The 21,479-nt window shown below is 42.7% G+C and overlaps 1 protein-coding gene across 1 annotated transcript in view; it reads left to right on the top strand.

Annotated features, from left to right (window-relative positions):
* Nucleotides 1-12,842, top strand: part of CYB5A (cytochrome b5 type A) — a 35,707-nt gene extending 22,865 nt beyond the window's left edge. Inside the window, exons 2-5 of the mRNA XM_077270094.1 lie at nt 5,766-5,894; nt 9,085-9,114; nt 10,825-10,859; nt 12,345-12,842. Coding sequence (XP_077126209.1) covers nt 5,766-5,894; nt 9,085-9,114; nt 10,825-10,859; nt 12,345-12,426 — 276 coding nt within the window. The 3' untranslated portion in view covers nt 12,427-12,842. The remainder of the gene's footprint in view (nt 1-5,765; nt 5,895-9,084; nt 9,115-10,824; nt 10,860-12,344) is intronic.
* The last annotated feature ends 8,637 nt before the right edge of the window (nt 12,843-21,479 follow it).

Here is a 21,479-nt window from a genome sequence, read left to right on the forward strand (position 1 = left end):
CTCAATGTCGTAGAAGATAATGGTCTCTTGTGTGCATTGATTAGAATATGTTCAATATTGAAGTTTTCACCCTGAGCACATCTGATCCTGGGCTGTTAGTTTCCACCCTTCATTGTGGTTATACCTTAATGCAGCACAGATTTTATTACAGGATTACCTCTTGGATTGTTTTGCAATCACTACAGCTCTTTATTCCAGTATATCGTTAATCTGGATTTACAAAAGTTCTCGAGTTCCTATTCATTATTCCTTTTTATTTTTGCACAAACTTTGACACGATTACTCATTCTTTTTGGTTTGCTTGGTCATACCTTTAAAGTCTTCCAAATAACCACTGCAAAAAAAAAAATCCTTATCCACTTCTTTGAGTAGCTGCTCACTTAGGCTACTTTCACACATCAGGTTTGAGAGAGAGAGATGATTTCTTTAAAAAAAAAAACGGAATTGGTCACCGGATTTCATAATTTCACCTCATGTTTCATCCGTTTTTCGCCGGACAGAAAAAACGCTCCTATGTACGTTTTCTCTGGCTGCCGGAAAACTAATTTTCGACGGATCCAGCAAAAACGGATGAAACGTGAGGCCATCTGTCGCAATCCAGCACTAATACAACTCTCTGATCTGCTGCCGGATCCGTTTTTTTTTTTTTTTTTTCAAAAATTCGCCGGATTGTGCCTGACGGCAAAAACCTGATGTGTGAGAGTAGCCTTATGCAGAAACCATGATAAATTGAGTGGGCACAACCTGAGTGACCACCAACATCTTTCCCTCGACTACATGACCTCTTGATGTTGCAGAATCTGCACAGAATATTCAGTGTGGCCGCAAGAGAAATTGACCTGCTGCAGATTTGGAAAACACCCCACAGGTCAGTTTATGCAGAGTGGGGAAAAATGGGAAAAAAAAGCACAATGGGCATAAGATTGCAATAAATCTCATCTAGAAAAAAAAAAGAAATGGATCCAGCACCTCTGTTAAAATCCCAGGCTTTAGTTCATGCTTTTAAACATAGTATCAGGGTAAAGTTCACACTTGACATGGATTGTATATCATATCCGAGGAGACAGAAATTCAAAAACAGAGGTGTTGCGTTTCAAAGCGATGTTTCTTAATCATAACCTTATTTCAACTTTCTCCAGGTAACCACACCTCTACACACTTTTGATTAATCCAATTATAAGGTGCAGCACCTGTGATGTAGATGGAAAAGAAAAAAACACACAAATCATGATAAAATCATATATCTAATAAAAGCATAGAGAGAAATGCTAATCTAATACCCATATTAATAGTGTAGGATCAAATCTGATCTTTTATTTAAACCTGTAGGGTAAGAAGTGTTCAACATTAGAATCCAAAAAGCTTCAGGGTTCAGTAAAGCCCTCCTGCGATCTCCCCCTCTAGTAGAGAGTTAAAACCAAAGAAGTCAAAGTTTTTTAAACTCCCACTATGTTCCTTCAGAAAGTGTTTTGAGACATTAGAGGGGTTAATTGCCTCAGGGTTCGTGGAGTCACGTATATGATTGTTAATTCTGTCTTAATTTGCAAGTAGTACAGTGGACATGCCTAACATTACAGTCTGTGCATTGAATACAGTGTATTATAAATCTACTACAATGTATAAATTGTCTAATATAGTGTATCTTATTTAATGTAGTTAGATTTATATCTTCAGTTTGTTTTGCAAGGAATGCATTTATCGATGCCGTGTTTATGAAAGCCTCATCTACCTAAAAAAACACACCAAAAGTTCATCTTAGGAAGGTTTTACTGCATGTGGCTGACACTCACTCACGGGAAGGCCCCCTTGTCTTGTCATAGACGTACACAGTAATTAAATCCACATGTGAATGTTGGCCACGTGCAGTAGCTGCAGTGTGCGGTCCCAGCATTTAATATTCATCAAGGGTGGGGCAGAGTTGGCTTTAAAGGTTTACCCATTATTTTAAAACCTTACTCTCCTTGCAAAGTAAGTATAAGGCTAAAGTCACACTAGCGATTTTAAAATCCGTGTGATTTTGATGCACGAAAGTCAGGCGTCTTTCATGCAAGTACAATCCGATATTTTTTTTTTTCTTTTTTCCACACCTAGCATCCAATTTACATCGGAATGCAGTTTGATTGCTATCCGACTGCAATGCAATTTTTAACATGAGCTTTTACATAGAGAAACGTTTGAATATTCTTCAAAGCATATAGATAGAATAAAAGCCAGCAGTTCAGCAGCCGCGTACTGTAAAATTGCAGCAGGAGCTGACAGGTTAGAATCAGATGATTACATACAGTAAATACACATAGAATAGGTAGATATATAGATGTCAGTGACCTACACAATTAGTGCAGTGCGTGTGTGTGCAGCTTACTGTACATGTATTTAATGAATGAAAGATTATTTTTCTGAAAAAAAAAAATGACATGGGCTTCCACGTAATTTTAACCAGCAGAGGGAAAGCTGACTGCTGGGGGCAGATGTTTATAGCCTGGGAAGGGGGTAATACCCATGGAGCTTCCCTGGCTATTAATATCGGCTCACAACTATACACTTAGCTTTTACTAGCTATTAAAATGAGGGTCCCTATTAAAGAAAAAAATGACATGGGGACCCCCTACAATTGATAACCAGCAAAGGCTATGCAGGCAGCTGCAGGCTGATATTAATAGCCTAGGAAGGGGCCATGAATACTGGTCCCCCCCAGGCTAAAAACATCAGCCCTCAGCCACCCCAGAAAAGGCACATCTCTAAGAAATATAGGGGAGGCTTTCCTCCACTCAGTACTGTACCCGCTGGTCCCCTGGCATCAGTATTTGGCTTGGGATGTCACGTTAGTGCTGCAGTCTTTATATTCTGTCTGAATAGGAAGAAGCATATTTGGAAAAGTAAAGGCTACTGATTGGTTGAAACTGTCATGTGATGCCCCTGCTTGATGTTGTTGCTAGGAAACAGAGGAATAGTATAAAGTTGGTTTCTTTCTTTGTTTAGATTTTTTTTTTTTTTTTTTTTTTTTTATTACTCATTTTAAGGTTAACTTTTAAAATCGGTAAAATTAAAACAAAGAAATAATGTAAATCCTAAAAAATTATTAGAACACTTATAATTATTACATTGTATAATTTTATATTTTCCAACTGGCATCTATTATGTATGTCCATGTGACAAGAGAATAGTGGTTACATAATGTATATCCACTGTGCATGGCCATGCCTGCATTGGTGGAGGCGTTTGGCTCTAGTTGGCGGCATCGGTGGAGGCGTTTGGCTCTAGTTGGCGGCATCGGTGGAGGCGTTTGGCTCTAGTTGGCGGCATCGGTGGAGGCATTTGGCTCTAGTTGGCGGCATCGGTGGAGGCGTTTGGCTCTAGTTGGCGGCATCGGTGGAGGCGTTTGGCTCTAGTTGGCGGCATTGGTGGAGGCGTTTGGCTCTAGTTGGCGGCATCGGTGGAGGCGTTTTGGCTCTAGTTGGCTGCATCGGTGGAGGTGTTTGGCTCTAGTTGGCGGCATCGGTGGAGGAGTTTGGCTCTAGTTGGCGGCATTGGTGGAAGCGTTTGGCTCTAGTTGGTGGCACTGGTGGAGGCGTTTGGCTCTAGTTGGTGGCATCGGTGGAGGCGTTTTGGCTCTAGTTGGCGGCATTGGTGGAGGCGTTTTGGCTCTAGTTGGCGGCATTGGTGGAGGCGTTTTGGCCCTAGTTGGCGGTATTGGTGGAGGCGTTTTGGCTCTAGTTGGCGGTATTGGTGGAGGCCTTTTGGCTCTAGTTGGTGGCATTGGTGGAGGCGTTTTGGCTCTAGTTGGTGGCATTGGTGGAGGCGTTTGGCTCTAGTTGGTGGCATCAGTGGAGGCGTTTTGGCTCTAGTTGGTGGCATCGGTGGAGGCGTTTTGGCTGTAGTTGGCGGCATTGGTGGAGGCGTTTTGGCTCTAGTTGGTGGCATTGGTGGAGGCGTTTTGGCTCTAGTTGGTGGCATTGGTGGAGGCGTTTTGGCTCTAGTTGGTGGCATTGGTGGTGGCGTTTTGGCTCTAGTTGGCGGCATTGGTGGAGGCGTTTTGGCTCTAGTTGGCGGCATTGGTGGAGGCGTTTTGGCCCTAGTTGGCGGTATTGGTGGAGGCGTTTTGGCTCTAGTTGGCGGTATTGGTGGAGGCCTTTTGGCTCTAGTTGGTGGCATTGGTGGAGGCGTTTTGGCTCTAGTTGGCATTGGTGGAGGCGTTTGGCTCTAGTTGGTGGCATCGGTGGAGGCGTTTTGGCTCTAGTTGGTGGCATCGGTGGAGGCGTTTTGGCTGTAGTTGGCGGCATTGGTGGAGGCGTTGTGGCTCTAGTTGGTGGCATTGGTGGAGGCATTTTGGCTCTAGTTGGTGGCATTGGTGGAGGCGTTTTGGCTCTAGTTGGTGGCATTGGTGGAGGCGTTTTGGCTCTAGTTGGTGGCATTGGTGGAGGCGTTTGGCTCTAGTTGGTGGCATTGGTGGAGGAGTTTTGGCTCTAGTTGGCGGCATCGGTTGAGGCGTTCTTTTGGCTCTAGTTGGTGGCATTGGTGGAGGCGTTTTGGCTCTAGTTGGTGGCATTGGTGGAGGCGTTTTGGCTCTAGTTGGTGGCATTGGTGGAGGCGTTTTGGCTCTAGTTGGTGGCATTGGTGGAGGCGTTTGGCTCTAGTTGGTGGCATTGGTGGAGGAGTTTTGGCTCTAGTTGGCGGCATCGGTTGAGGCGTTCTTTTGGCTCTAGTTGGCAGCATCGGTGGAGGCAGTTGGCGGCATCGATGGAGGCATTTGGCTCTAGTTGATGGCATTGGTGGAGGCGTTTTGGCTCTATTTGGCGGCATTGGTGGAGGCATTTGGCTCTAGTTGGTGGCATTGGTGGAGGCGTTTTGGCTCTAGTTGGTGGCATTGGTGGAGGCGTTTGCCACTAGTTGGCAGCATCTTTTGCATATTTAGGCAACATAAATCCAAAGTAAAAAAACAGCGTAAATGCTTGCTCTGTGCACAGTAGTATACAGATACAGTGGATAGACCATCTTATGTATAGCTCATGACATTGACCGGAAAGGACTGGTCTCCATTGTTTACTTTGGCAGCTTCTTTTATTGCGGAATCACCTTCAAATAGATAATACAAATTAGAGAGGAATGTAATTTCATATTTTGTGCGTTTCGCAGATGCTAATAAGCAGCCAACTCATTTACGATCTGACATGGAAATATGCAGAAGAAAATGGCTGTGAGAACGCCCAACATACATGCAGTTGTTGACTAACTAAAAACAAAGCCATCATCTACCAGAGAATAGTAGCTGCACTGTGTGGGTTCAAGCTGTTCAGGAACCGTGAGCGAACAAAGGCATTTATAATTGTAGGAAACATATACAGTGCATTGAATGGAGCCGCTTGAGCAGAACAATCTGAACGTTACATTTTCTTGGAGGTCGCGCATCATTTTCCTGCAGACAGTAATCTGTGCTTGAGGTCAGACGCCACAGATGGCCGCAGACAGAAGGATCCAATTAATGACAATCGCCTATGATAATTATTATATCTATGTGACTAAAACTGTCCAAAGTGTGTTGTACTTAACTAAAGCAACATACTGTGTTAAATCCTGCCACGAAGGCTGCCATAGCTGTGTATAAGGAAAAAACCTAAACTGGTACCTTTTTTATGTTGGGTGCATTGTTCTCCTGCCCTGTGTTTTGTGGAATATGCCTTTGTGTTCTCTTTAACCATGTCAGACTTAAAGACAGAATTCCTTATGATGACAAGAAAACTAAGTTAATTGTGATGTGTTGATTTCAGCATCCTGGCGGGGAAGAAGTTCTCCGAGAACAGGCTGGAGGGGATGCCACAGAGACCTTCGAAGACATTGGACACTCTACAGATGCCAGAAACATGTCAAAAGACTTTATAATAGGAGAACTTCATCCCGTGAGTGACCTTATGTTTTGTTTAGGCTTTATGTGCAGCACCATACGATGATGACAGAAGACAGTGAGGTTCCCTCAACTATTATATTGTGTTCCTCTTACAGAGGATTTATCCTAATCTAACATACTTGGGTCTAAAGAGATGATGGTAAAGTAGCAGAGGCGTAACTAGAGTCGGATGGGCCCCAGTGTGTAATTTGGACCTGGGCCCCCACCTAAATGTTGGTCTGATGTATTATCCCTTGTAGTGTTCTAAATCCTATAAAGAAATGTCCCCTCCCCCTGTATAAAGTCCTTCAGTTTGTATTAATTTAACCCATCATGGGCTCCTTCCTTCCTGCTAAAAATGTTCCCTATGTTGGCCCCCTTCCTTGTATAATGTCTCAGCTTAAATACACCCCCCCCCCCCCCTCCCAAAAAAAAAAAAATATTCTTTTCAATGTTTCCTGCTTCCATGACACACAGTGGCTTCTTCTATAGCCAGTGCAGAGGCCAGCCGCTGACTTCACCATGCCTGCTATGGGAGACGTATGACATCACTGCTATGTGCCGCTGCTGGCGTCTGATTGGACAGCGGCGTGTATTGCGATGCAGGGAGCTGGCGGGTTTTTGCTCCACGATGCACTTCAGCTGTGCGTCCTCTGATACTCATCCACCTGAAATTTCTGCTGGTGCCGGTGGGCCCCTCTGTAACTACGATCATTGCGCTCCTGTCTAGCACATACTAGAATATTTACAGAAAGATTAAACAAATAAGAAAAGTCGTCTAGTCATGAGCCTAAAAATGATATCTGTCCATATCTACAGGCAATGATTGCTATCTTAATTGCCCCCAGGGCTTGGGCTGTGTGGCTTTTTAGCTTGTCTCCATTAGAGAAGATGTGTAATGTGTGACTAAAGTTTATCTACGGTGCCTGTTAGGCTACTTTCACACTAGTCCGTCGGTACGGGCCGTCGCAAACCGACGGACAGTGTGTTAAGTAGCACAACGGGGGCAGCGGATGCAGTTTTTCAACGCATTTGCTGCCCCATTGTAATGTCTGGGGAGGAGGGGGTGGAGTTCCGGCCGCGCATGCGCATGTCGGAAATGGCGGACACGACGCATAAAAAACCGTTACATGTAACTTTTTTTGTGCCGACGGTCCGCCAAAACACGACGCATCCGTCGCACGACAGATGCGACGTGTGGCCATACATCGCAATGCGTCGCTAATGTAAGTCTATGGGTAAAGAACGCATCCTGCAGACAACTTTGCAGGATGCGTTTTTTCTCCTAAACAACGCATTGCGACGTATTCCAAACTACGCTAGTGTGAAAGTAGCCTTAGTGGTCTATGGTAGTCTGAGACACCTCCAGGCTCCTCATTGGTTCTGGCTGCTCCCCTTTCCAACCTCTTCAGATTAGCTGCTGTGTACAGATTCCGTAACCGGCTTGGCAAAATGTCATTGTGAAGGGCAGTGCTAGGAAACAATTCTTTTTAAAGCACCACTCTCTAATTTTATATTTTTTTGTTTTGTCACTGGAGTGGTGGCAATAATATACGTTCCCTGCCCTTAGTGATATACACCTGCTGCCTTCTTCGGTTACCTGTGCCACTCTGGTCATTCTTCTGCAGGCTGTGACCTGCCGGATCCCTCCAGTATTAGGAAGTCTGAGAGCCAGAATGAGGTTCTCACAGACTTGTATTGAGATCTTATGACACTTACCGCTGGCTTCCGGTTAGTCAGAAGCTGTGGTCACAAGATGGCAGAGCGAGACCAGAGTGGCGCCAGGAACAACCGAAGACTGCGGCTGGTAAGTATTTTACCAGAGAGTAATACCACTCTAGTGCTGAAAACCGCTGGCGCGGGGCTTTAATTAATTCCTGTAGATGTAAATTTAGTAAAGCAAAGATGTGACTTTCTTTACCATTAAATAGTATTTGTCTGCAAACAATGTGAGGGCAGCATATTATACCTACATGTTCTTACACCTATTAGCCAATCATTGGGAAACATCAAAAATCAGAACACGGAAGCAAAAAGCCAATAAAATTACCAAATTTTTATTAGAACAAAATTTTTAAAAACATTACTTAAACAACGTAGTTGTTGGTATAAAGATAGGGATACAAATATGCAAAAAGCCACCAAAAAGAAGGTAATGAGTTGCTATTAAATCAATCATTGCCCTTAAGACCGTTGTAAACTCAGAAGAAAGCTAAATAAGGCCAAGTGGACTAGTAGTATGTGATAAATCAGGCAATATATTTTGCAAGACATCTAAATGTGGGTATCAAATTTGGAGGAAACATGTTGAAGCATTACCTTTAAGAGGTGGCGGCACCCCGACGTGCGTTTTGCGTATAGCTGTGTCTCAGGGAAAGTGCGTGCAATGTTTATAGTATCTGCCTATGAGAATTTTGCTGCCATTTCTTTGTGGTATTCATTCATAGATTTTTCAATATATGCATTTTTAGGTAAACATGTCTAACTTTGGCATAAATTAGAGACCCATAGACATATATAGCACTTTCCTTTCCTTGGGCTTAGATTTTTTATTAGGAAGCTTTGGTTTTGGCTCCTCTGTATCATATAACAGGCCCTTTATGCCTTTGTTTGCTAACAATAATATTTTATAGCAATTTTTTCACTCTTTATTGATTTATTAGCAACTCATTACCTTCTTTTTGGTGGCTTTTTGCATATTTGGAAGTTTTGCCGTTGATCTAGACAACTTTCTTCTTTGATATATTCTATTAGCCAATCAGTTTGTGTCATTTGGCTATCAGAGCAATTGAAAGCTACACTGGATACGTTAGTGATACGTTTGTATAATTCAGAAGCATTGTATCCTCATAAGGTCTCCAGTGCAGGCTTATGTGATGGCCGGTGGGATAGCGGGCCTGTGCATATGCCATTTTGTCCTTATGTATGTCAGACTGATGAAAAGCCCACCTCAATATAATGCACCTTTAACAAATGAGCCGATGCCCCACAGGACAGTCACTGAGTACCCCTAGGGCCACATGGTGTTAAACCACTTACAAATTTGTCCCAGTCCCCGCTGCTTGAGAATGGTCTTCATGTCTTGTTAGAACCCTAGAAGAGAGGTTATCAATAACTGACATTATGGAGTGTAAATATTTTTCCATAGTATTCAGCAGAGCATTATTACATATTTTAATATGGAAGCATTTTTTCCCCCGCAGGATGATCGATGGAAGATCCAGAAACCAACGGTGAGTGTTACGCTGTAACTGTCTGGGCTTCTGCTATGGATACTGGATCTGATGGTGATACTGCCATTCTACAGAGGCTAGGATTCTTGCTGCTTTCCCAGCATCGCTAGGCCCTCGCTGTGTGTGTGTGTGTGTGTGTGTGTGTGTGGTGCTTTCTTCCATGTTAAATCCAATACTTATCTCTATGCGTAATACACTGGTAATAGAGGGGTTCTAATATTTAGGCCATAGACCTAAATCCTGTTAATTTTGTATGTTGATGGTCCGCAGCTAAGGGATTTTATCCCAGCACTATTGTGGTCTGACCTTTAGGACCTGTACAACAGGCTGCAGAACTATTGTTATCGTGCAAGTAAAAACCGTGTCCGGGATGCAGCCCTCCAGCCACCACCACTTTCTGCACAGGGAATGTTTGGCACCCCAGTCACTGCGAACCACAGAGTCCTGCTTACGTCGAAACCATAAAAAGCTTTTAGCTTTGCAGTTGTGATTTCTGGTAATAACTACCAGATCTGTTACATGAAAAATGCCAACCTCACGCGCCATTCACTTATAATGGAGTCTGCACCTTTGTCGGGGATAAATAGCGCGGCATGTCACTGTATTCCTCTTATCAAGAGTTACCGAATCTGTAATGGCGTTTCTTACGTAGATGTGAACAGAGCCTATCTGTTTACATGTGCCGAGCAGCGACACTATACGACCGCCAATCAGTAAACTTTTACTACTCGTGGTCATGTTATAGCCTGTTCACACAGGCTGACCAAAGTCACATTGCGCATTGAGCGATCTACTCTAGATTGCCATAGTTCTCGCAGTGTGAGGCCTGTATACACCAGACGATGCACAACCTAGGACCATTATTATTTTTTGCTGTGCAAAAGATAATTTTGCCTGATGAACAAGAATTTTGCTCGATCATCGGGTGATCGACAGCCTGTTAACACAGCAAGATAATTGAAAATAAGCGTTTTTTAACAACTCCTATTGTGAAAATGCTGCTTTAAGGTCATCCTGCACAGTGAGGTCCCTGGCCACCCAGCTCTGCAGGGAACTGTTCCCATCCCTATTCATTTACAAGACTCTGCACAGCTGGATGAACGGAGGCGGGCAACGCTACCCTGGTGCCACATCCACTACATTCACACTATTGGTGGTCGCCCCACTTATACAGTGATGGCGTACCCTAGCAATCTGCTGTTACTTTATAATTTTGGAAAACTCCTTTACGGGGACCTGTGACTAGGTCAAAAGTGGACAATTTTGGTTTTATCTTTATCCCTGCTACTCCCCCGAATGTGTCTTGGGAGGGTTTATTTTATTTTTATTTCTTTTTTTTTTTTCATAAATTCGCCCTTCCTTCTAGTGAGATGCTCCTAGAGAATCCTAGAAGACCGTAACATTCGCTCCGAATAAAAAATGTCTGTACCTCTGGAACCATATGGTGGATTACTTAGGACATAAGATCAAAAACTGGTGACCGGACCTCCTTTCACTCTAGATTTGATTCTATTAAAATAGGAATATATCCAGGCTAAGGGTGTGTGTATTTATGAATGTCGGACAGGGTAAACCATAAACCCCAACCCCTATTTTTATGTCCTATGAATGTTTTCGAAGCCATTTCTGCTAATAAAAATGTATGTTGAAACCCACATTTATTGCAAGTTTTTATTATTGAACATTGAATCATTTGTTTGTTTTTTTCAGGAAACGTTTATTACCACTTCTGAATCGGACTCGAGGTATTTCCACTTTTACCATAAACTTGTTATTTTGCAGTGAGTCTTCAGGTTGGGTTCTCCATGTGTCAGTGGCTGATAGTCTTCTCACTGGTCGTTTAGTTGCCTGGAGTTTACAGTTCATCTTTGCCTTATGGTATCACCTCTCCATGCTTTCTGGGGTCTGTCATCTAAGTAATAAAGTAAAAGGATACAATCTGAATGAGAAGAGCTGTAGTGTAAAGCATTTGTGATGGATAAGATAATGGGGGGGATTTCAGGAAACCTAAACATGCTCTCTGTCGTGCATCATTTTCGGGTGTATTCTCCTACTGGAGGGCACACTTGGATGCAGTCTACTATGTGTGTGTCCATCTCCAGTAGGTATACACTTCTGAAATGATGCACATCAGAGGGCACTTTCTCTGTCGGCATCATTGTAGTCTATTGCCCCGTTGACAAATCCCGTTTTTTGTTCGGGGTTTCGGATGGGACTCGCTAACATGGAGAAAAGCGCAATGTGAAAACGCCATAAATGTCTGTAGCATTTATTTTATCTCTTGGAAAAATGAAAGAATAACTTTTTACCATTTTAATGTGATTAATATAAACGTGCAGGCAAATGTTCATTATTTCTGCTAGAGTTATGTAACGTAAAGTTGTTCTTTTCCGCTAGTCCCTTAAATGTAGGTTTCCAAGGTCATCTGTAAGGTAGTCCTTAATACAACAGAAACAGGATTGGATTTCGGAGACGAGGCCTCATTTTTGGCCTGAATCTCAGCCTGACGGCTTTTGGCTGGGTTTCCTGCTCTGACCTCCTCCTACATTTGCTTTGCACATAGTGTAAATACTGAGCCCTGCCTTCCAGATCATTCTTTCTGCTTTCAGGCCTGAATAGAGGTCTTCGTGTTATGTCCCTGTAGAGGGCAGGTGGAGAAAGAAGTCTGCTGGGTGACGCTCCAGCACATGGCTGCAGGCTGGTCAGAGAGAGGCTTTCTTTTCACAACTTCTCCTGTACAGTGGAGGAAAATCTAGCCAATATGTTACTGCCTGCCATCTTGAAGGACTATAATGTATAGAGAAACCCTAGTAGATTAATTATACTAATTGTGAAACTTGCTTGGTTTTCCTTTACACAAAGTACAAACAAAATGGTCTTTTCACCCTACTGTTTAAAATCATATAACCAAGTGTGATGTATCATCAGTGCAGAAAGGAAATGTGTGTAGTAGATTGAATAGACTTTAATGTAGTGAAGTTGAGTATAGCCTATTTTCTGTCATTTGGAGGTGATGTTATATAATGGTACAACATGGTCGTAAGGTTTTTTAAATAAACAATTTGCATACATGGCGCTCGTGCACACAATGTACCTACATAAGTGTGTCTGCACATACATACACATACCCATTTACAGTGACATACTTTTAGGAGGACATATACCTTAACTGTGTAGGACTCCGTATAACAAACTGCTCACATTAACCTTCTCCCATTTTCCGCTTCTAGCTTGTGGAGTAACTGGATTATCCCAGCAATATCCGCTGTCATTGTTGCCTTGATGTATCGTTTTTATATGGCAGAAGAGTAAAACTCGTCCACAGAATTTCCAGAACAGTTTCCGGTCCAGACCCAAAAGTCGAGCATCATTCTAAGATGGCCTATTATGTTTCTGATCTGTGTTTGTATGAAGTCAGACCTCGAACCCTTTAAAGATATTTTATATTTAGTTTTTAAATGGATACCTACAGTCTGGCCATGTACTGAAATGTGGATGGACTCGTGAATGGTGATGGAAACTGAATTTGTGGTTACAAATACAGTGTACGTAATGGTTTCCTTGTTTCCCTCCCCCTTAAAATTTTTGGACATGATCATCAACAATCAGAAAAATCCTTTAGTGGGAAATGATAAATCGGATCAAACAATTTTACATTTCATGCCTGTTCTATGGTTACTGTACCTATTCGAAAACATCCAATAAATATAAATCTGAAGTCTCAGAAATTGTGCTAAACCTAATAATATGCAGTAAAGCCTAACCCGATGTAGTTTACAGAATGTTTCTGACAGCTGCCCCCTTCCATAATGTGTTCAGCGGGGTATGACGACTATCTAAAGACCACTTGACTTCCTCTGGTTACCCACCATCTGAGTACAAGTTACTCCACCAGAGGTTGTGTTGGCATTCTAAGATTTCTCAGCTTTGTGCTACAGACAAGATCAGGCCCGTACTTGGATTCCAGGGGTCATGGGGAGTCTGCTTAGGCTGCCTTCACACATCAGTTTTTTGCCATCAGTCGCAATCCGTCGAATTTTTGAAAAAAAAAAACTGATCCAGCAACTTATGCCGCCGGATCCATTTTTTTTCTCAGACTTTTCTTAGCAACGGATGGCCTCATGTTTTATCCGGATCTGGATTCGTCGAAAATTGTCGGTCCAGCGGCCAGAGACGAAGTAATGTTTTTTGTGTCTGTCGAAAAAAACACAGTGACGGGTCCGGCTCTTGCTAGACTGGAAGCCTATGGCGCTGGATCCGTCAAATGACGGATTCCGGTTTTTTAAACTGTGCATGCTCCGATATATATATATATATATATATATATAATGCTAAAAAATATATATATATATATATATTTTTAGCATCCAATTAGCCAGATCAGCTAGTTGGATCCAGCAGAAAAAAAAAAACAAACGGATACGTTGCATCAGTTTTTCACAATCTGCGATGGATCCTTTTTTTTTTTTTTTCAAAATTCAACGGATTGTGACTGATGGCAAAAAACTGATGTGTGAAAGCAGCCTTACATAGATGGGGAATCCAATTGTGTTATTAGAGTTGTGTTATAAAGGAGTTGTCCAGGACTACAATATTAATCACCTATAAATCACTACTATCAGATTGGTGGTCCAAGACCTCACCAAGCGGCTGTTGGCAGAGCCAGCGGCTCCTGAATGTCAAGTGTCCACACACTGTGTATTGGCCGTTCTCCATTACTGCATCGCTCCTATTATTCAAATCATTGGGAGCTGCGGATCAGTACACTGGGAAATTCTGTTGTCCGCAGGGCCTGCTATCAGCTAATATTGGGTATGGCAGGTCAAAGGCCGGCAGAAGCCTGTGTAATGCAAATCGACCATCGCCTCTGGGTACTAGATTCTGTTTTTAATTTTCTAGGAAGCAAGAAATAAAAAAAGAACCAATTTTAAAGGACCGGTGAGCCCCGTCATTGTCTTTGTGGATATAAGAATCATTGGCTGTGATGGTTGTCGGACCCACTAATCTGATTAAGGATAGATCATTAGTAGAGAGAATCAGAAAGATTTGCACTGTTACCTTGGTACCCCTTGGGAGCAGTGGAAACTTACTCGGCCGACAATTGAATGCTGTCCTAGTTGCACCTCTTTCTATTACAATCCCTAGTGCAACCTTTGCTGCTTAGGTTGTAGCCTTGGACAACTGCTTTATAATGACATCCAAATGCAGCGACGCCAATTACCAAGACCTCTCTGTAAGTGTTTACTTATGGTATCACCTGTAAGAATTCTGCATTCTGTGAAATGTCAGACCACTGATCTCACAGAGCCTTGTACACAAAGCAATTCGGTCCTTGTACCTAAGCCTTGTATATTTGGGTTTACATTGATATTCTCGGTCCCGTCCTTAAACCCAATGTTCTTGCTCGTCCAAGGAATTGATGACCTCATCTGACTGGTAATTTTAAATGAAAAAGGTGAATGTGAGAATCCCTCTTCTGTAATGATTTGATCACATTTTAGACTAACGTGTATAATTGATGTTAGTCCATCCAGATCCAAAAAAGAAGAAACAGCAAAATGTTGTGGATTGTGATGCAGTTTTGATTTCCAAACTCGATTTAAAACTTTTTTTTTTTTTTTTAAATTCCATTTTTACTTATTTTTAATAATCTCTCTGTATAATGCTTACACTTAGGAATATGAGCAAGTAACCATTATTATTGCTGGTTATCGATAATCTACTGTATTGCATTATTTAGTTTAGACACACTACATTCTTTAAAGTTAGTGTCCACCCTTGAATGATATGTGCTCTACTTTGGTGATGTAGATCTTAACCTGTAGTGCAGAGACAATGCGTTACATTTTAGGATTGCGTCTGCCTTCAGCCCCCTGTATAGTGTTTTATATTCTAAGTAGTAATGAGTGAGCGTGCTCTAATAAGGTGTTATCCGAGCACGCTCATGTCCTAATCGAGTATTTTTGGCTTGCTATTGTTGCCGTGGCTCCATGTCTTGCATCTGTTCGACACCTGCAGGGACTGGCTAACAAATGGGCAACCCCTGCATGTGTTGCACCTGTCGAACAGCTGCGGGGATTCGAGCATTATTTTCGAGCACACTGAAAACACTCGATTGTGACACGAGTGTGCTCGGATAACACCTTCTCCGTGCACGCTCATTCATCACTAATTCTGAGCTCAGTAATAACATGATATACTGGAGGCTACGCATCTGTAGAGGTCATGTCAGGAAGCCAAAGTTCTACTCTAAGGGAATCTGTTGTTGCCAGGTTTATGCTGCCTTATCTGAGGGCAAAAGGTGATCTGATCTGTCGTTTATCTCTATGGCGTAGTTTAAAAAAAAAAAAAAAGTTTATTTGGGCAACAACAGTCAAGTGATGTGTGCTTAGGAGTAGTGATGAGTAAACGTCCTTGGAAAAGGTGTCATCTGAGCTTGCTCGGGTGCTAACCGGGTGACTTTGGCTTGCTCTAAAAACGTTAGTTTCCCTGTGCCTGCATGTCTCTCTGCTGTTCGTCAGCCGCAACATATGCAGAAATTGCTTCACAAATAGGTAATCCCTGCATATGTTACATATGTCGGACAGCCGTGAGACATGCAGCTGCGAGGACTGGAACATATTTTTCAAGCACTCCGAAGACACTGTTAGCACTCGAGCATGCTCAGGTAACACCTTATCCGAGCATGTTTGCTCATCGCTACTCAGGAGTCCTGTTAATAATGTGTACAAGATAAGAAGTCCTCTGTGTTTTACCTGTCTGACTCCATGCTGCCATCCAGTTGTTGATTAAGAGCCTTCTCCCTATGCACAGTGATGAGTGAGTTAGGGTTAGCCCACCACTCATGAATGCAAGGACTTCTGTGTTCCACATTACACTGCATCTTGTGATTTTATGAAAACTCATGATGACAAGTCTGCCACACTGCTATAATTGGGGTGTCTGTCCCTTCTTTATAATGCCCTCGGGGCACTATAACCCTGGAACATATTTCCTCTAAAGTAAACCTGTCAGCTGTTTTGGCCGATACGAGTTACGGCCATTACCAATTTAGGGCTAATATACAGCATTCTATAATGCTGTATGTCTGCCCCCCAACCCGACCTGTAAGAGAGAAAAATAACTTATTATTCTCACCTGAGGGGCGTTCCGGTCCGAGGGGTGACGCTCTTCTTGGTCCGGCGCCTCCCATCTGCTATCGATGCTGCCCACCTTCTTGCTTCATGTGGATGACGTGTCGCTGCGTCATCCGTACAGTATCCTCAGCGCCGTGCTCCTGCACAGGCGTACTTATCTGCTCTGTTGAGGGCAAAGTACTCGACAGGGCAGATAAGCACGCCTGCGCAGGAGAGCGGTGCCGAGGAGACTGTGGATGATGCAGCAACGCGTCATCCGTATGAGCATGAAGCAAGCAGGAGGGCGGCATCACTAGCAGATGGGAGACGCCGGACCAAGAAGAGCGACACCCCTTGCACCGCCCCGCAGGTGAGTATTTTTCTTCCCTTGCATTTCGGGTTGGGGGCTTATATACAGCAATATAGAATGCTGTATGTAAACCCTGAAAGGTGATGGCCGTATCTTATATCGACCAAAACTGCTGACTGGTTCACTTTAATCTGCTTATGCTTTCGCAAAAAGTTTGAAGACCTGTGCCGGAAGAGGAGAGAAGGTCCAACTGCTTTTAAAGATTTTTATTTTTTTTAACCAGCACAGCTCTTTCAAGATACTTGGATATAGGTAAAACAGAATTCAAGGTTGGATATTCTCTTGAAGCCTTATATGAATTCTGTATGCGATACATATATAGTCTTTTATATATGATTTGATTATAATTACGGATATTAAAAATCATTTAAAGGGACTTTTTAAATCTTTTTCTCTTTTTCTTAAGGAGCAATTTTAAAGAATTCAGCTAAATTTCTAAAGCAAGTTGACTTTCTGTTTTTTGTAATTTAACTTTTCTCGTACTGTTGCCAAAATGTATACATATCTTGTTCTTAAATATTACCTGCTACATTTGCAAAGTAAGTTCAATATTCATTGTATACAAGTTATACCTTTTACATAAGACAAGGCTGATTTTAAAAGGAAAATGGCAAGTACTTAAATCGGTAATAATAAATTTAAAACGATTTATAGATGTTATGTTTTCTTTTTGTTTGGTGTTCATTAAACTCCATTTGTATCATGGCTTGAAAGGAGTATGTATAACTCATACATATCCTCCAATCAGAAACCAGCGAATCCACACAGTGCATATGGGGGGATTCCTAAACCAGCGGTCACTGTGGCAGTAGACTTATCAATTTGGACCAGACAACTCCTTTTAAATGCAGATAATGCTAATCTGTAGTGTGTCTAATGTCTTATCGGAGCATCATGGAGTGCTCGTATATTATGTTTGAGTACCTGCGGCTACATGATTTGCTGCTGTTAGACAGCCTGAACACATTCGGGGACTGCCTGTTTATTAGACAGCCTCAGCACCTCTGGGGATTCCCTAACGGCTGAAAATCATGCAGCCGCAGGGACTCTAACATAATACTCCAAGATGCTCGGATAACACCCAAGCGTGCTCTGATAAGACGTTATCTGAGCATATTTGCTCATCCCTAATAATCTGTCAAAATACCAGGGATTCTCCTAGCAAAGATTCAAATGGTGTAGAACGTCTTGCAGACAATACTCCATAGGAAAAGGAATGCAAAGTAGCTCTTTAGATAGAATCGGACTTCCAGAGTAGCTACCTATAAATGGCAGTATGGAGACAACGTCTGCACAGAAAGTAGTCTTGAGACTTGGGAAATTGAATAGTTTTAACTTGTCTGCAGCACATTAAGCTTAAAGGGAATCTTCTTGGAAAGAAGCAGCCAAGAAGGCTAAACCCAGCCACATCAGGCTCTCTGTGTACAAAGTCCATTGACCGTGATATGCTTATCATAGGGGGAGGGAACATTGCCAAATTGGTGTAGTCCAGCCATGTTAAGGTACCGTCACATTTAGCGACGCAGCGATCTAGACAACGATGCCGATCGCTGCAGCGTCGCTGTGTGGTCGCTGGAGAGCTGTCACACAGACAGCTCTCCAGCGACCAACGATGCCGAAGTCCCCGGGTAACCAGGGTAAACATCGGGTTACTAAGCGCAGGGCCGTGCTTAGTAACCCGATGTTTACCCTGGTTACCAGTGTAAATGTAAAAAAAAACGAACACTACATACTTACATTCCGGTGCCTGTCACGTCCCCTGGCGTTCTGCTTCCCTGCACTGTAAGCGCCAGCCCTAAAGCAGAGCGGTGACGTCACCGCTGTGCTCTGCTTTACGGCCGGCCGCCGCTGACACAGTGCAGGGAAGCAGAACGCCGGGGGACGCGACAGACATCGGAATGTAAGTATGTAGTGTTTTTTTTTTTTTTTACATTTACACTGGTAACCAGGGTAAACATCGGGTTACTAAGCGCGGCCCTGCGCTTAGTAACCCGATGTTTACCCTGGTTACCAGTGAAGACATCGCTGAATCCGTGTCGCACACGCTGATTCAACGATGTCAGCGGGAGATCCAGCGACGAAATAAGGTGCTGGCCTTCTAGCTCCGACCAACGATGTCACAGCAGGATCCTGATCGCTGCTGCGTGTCAAACACAACGATATCGCTATCCAGGATGCTGCAACGTCACGGATCGCTAGCGATATCGTTGTTCAGTGTGAAGGTACCTTTAGTCTCTTAGTGATAAATCCTTCAGTTAGTAAACAGCACACACTGACAAGTGACACATCCCTAAATTCTGTGTTTCAGCCTCTATCCCCTGCTGTCTTCAGATTACATGGCAAAAACCTGCTGTCCGTTTCCCTTCAAAGGAATCTCACAGTCCAAGCATACCCCAGGAATCTCCCCAATGTAATAGTCAAATCAATTGAAGACGGCGCTCATCAGGACGTCCCAGATATACACTCACTGGCCACTTTATTAGGTACACCTGTCCAACTTCTTGTTAACACTTAATTTCTAATCAGCCAATCACATGGCGGTAACTCAGTGCATTTAGGCATGTAGACATGGTCAAGACAATCTCCTGCAGTTCAAACCGAGCATCAGTATGGGGAAGAAAGGTGATTTGAGTGCCTTTGAACGTGGCATGGTTGTTGGTGCCAGAAGGGCTGGTCTGAGTATTTCAGAAACTGCTGATCTACTGGGATTTTCACGCACAACCATCTCTAGGGTTTACAGAGAATGGTCCGAAAAAGAAAAAAAATCCAGTGAGCGGCAGTTCTGTGGGCGGAAATGCCTTGTTGATGCCAGAGGTCAGAGGAGAATGGGCAGACTGGTTCGAGCTGATAGAAAGGCAACAGTGACTCAAATCGCCACCCATTACAACCAAGGTAGGCCTAAGAGCATCTCTGAACGCACAGTGCATCGAACTTTGAGGCAGATGGGCTACAGCAGCAGAAGACCACACCGGGTACCACTCCTTTCAGCTAAGAACAGGAAACTGAGGCTACAATTTGCACAAGCTCATCGAAATTGGACAGTAGAAGATTGGAAAAACGTTGCTTGGTCTGATGAGTCTCGATTTCTGCTGCGACATTCGGATGGTAGGGTCAGAATTTGGCGTAAACATGATGAAAGCATGGATCCATCCTGCCTTGTATGGAGCATCTTTGGGATGTGCAGCCGACAAATCTGCGGCAACTGTGTGATGCCATCATGTCAATATGGACCAAAATCTCTGAGGAATGCTTCCAGCACCTTGTTGAATCTATGCCACGAAGAATTGAGGCAGTTCTGAAGGCAAAAGGGGTCCAACCCGTTACTAGCATGGTGTACCTAATAAAGTGGCCGGTGAGTGTACATTCTTTTATTCCTCGATTTGAGTATAGCAGCCTTTGGACCTTTTATGGTCTTTTTCAAGCAAACCTATAACCCTCAATATAGACACTTATGTACACCATCGTGTTGTGATTAACCAATATCTGTTTGGATACACCCCCTAATATAATGGCATACAAATATAACAAGTGGTTAGATGTCAATATCACATAATAATTTTGTGACTGTATGTGATCCAACATGTGGTTGTCTACACCTGGGTCAGTGTTGCAGTTTATCAATACATTTGAGCTCATAGTTGTCTAGAGAAATTTTCTCAAAGGTTCAAATTTGTATCTAATATAACAATATTTAGAATTGAGAGTCCTCAGTGGTTGATACCTTCTAATGGCTAACTGAAAAGATGGTAATAAATTGCAAGCTTTCGAGAATACACAGGTGTAGTCTCGAAAGCTTGCAATTTGTTACCATCTTTTCAGTTAGCCATGAAAAGGTATCAACCACTGAGGACTCTAAATTCTAAATATTTTTCTATCTACTGGCTAACACGGTACCAAGATGTATATCTTTCCTGTATTTAATATAACATTATTTTTATCTATAATAGGACATTCGAGATGGATCTCTATAGAATATATAGATCAAGAACTTTTTACTTAAAACTGGGAAGTATCCTAACTATGAAAAAGGACTGCTCTTGCTGGTATTGCCAACACGTGACCACAGATCCTGGGTAGCCGGACCCATCAGTGGTAATCATGGTTCTTGTAACTAGGTAGCGCACAACAATATGTCACGTTGGTAGAGCTGAAACACGTTATCCTTCAAGTAGGGCATCTTACTATGATTGATCAACTATGCTTGTCAAGGTATATTGTTGATCTCTCACCATGTGTTGGTTTTGATTGTTTTATGATTATTATGTGATCTTGACATTTAGCTATTTGTTATATTTGTATGCCAATGTATATATGCCAATGCATATACATACAGGCATAACCAAAAGTGTTGGCACACTTGCAGTTGTCCCAGAAAATTCTTACAATTGCACTTTTTTTTTTCACACAAAAAAAGTGTATATTGGAACCATACAAAAACAGGAAAGAAAAAAGGCAAATTGGACATAATTTCACACACAACTCCCAAAATGGCAGGACACAATTGTGCGTAAACAACTTTGCATCAAGCATGTGATGCTGGTTCAAACGCACCTGTGGTGAATAACTGGTGCATGCAATTTGAAAATCACACCTCAAACCAGATGAAATCTGGGAGAGGCTGATCTTAATCTTTGCATTGTGTGTCTGTTTGCCACACATTAGAATGGTGAACAAAGAGAAGAGAACTTTCTGAGCACTTGGGAGCCAAAATTATTAAAAAATTTCAACAGTCTTAAGGTACCTTCACACATAACGATTTCGTTAACGATATCGTTGCAACGTCACGCTTTTTGTGACGTAGCAATGATCTCGTTATAGTGTGACAGCGACCAACGATCAGGCCCCTGCTGGGAGATCGTTGGTCGTAGGTAATGATCAGG

Source organism: Ranitomeya variabilis, chromosome 6, assembly GCF_051348905.1.
Source record: "Ranitomeya variabilis isolate aRanVar5 chromosome 6, aRanVar5.hap1, whole genome shotgun sequence".
Taxonomy (NCBI): Eukaryota; Metazoa; Chordata; class Amphibia; order Anura; family Dendrobatidae; genus Ranitomeya; species Ranitomeya variabilis.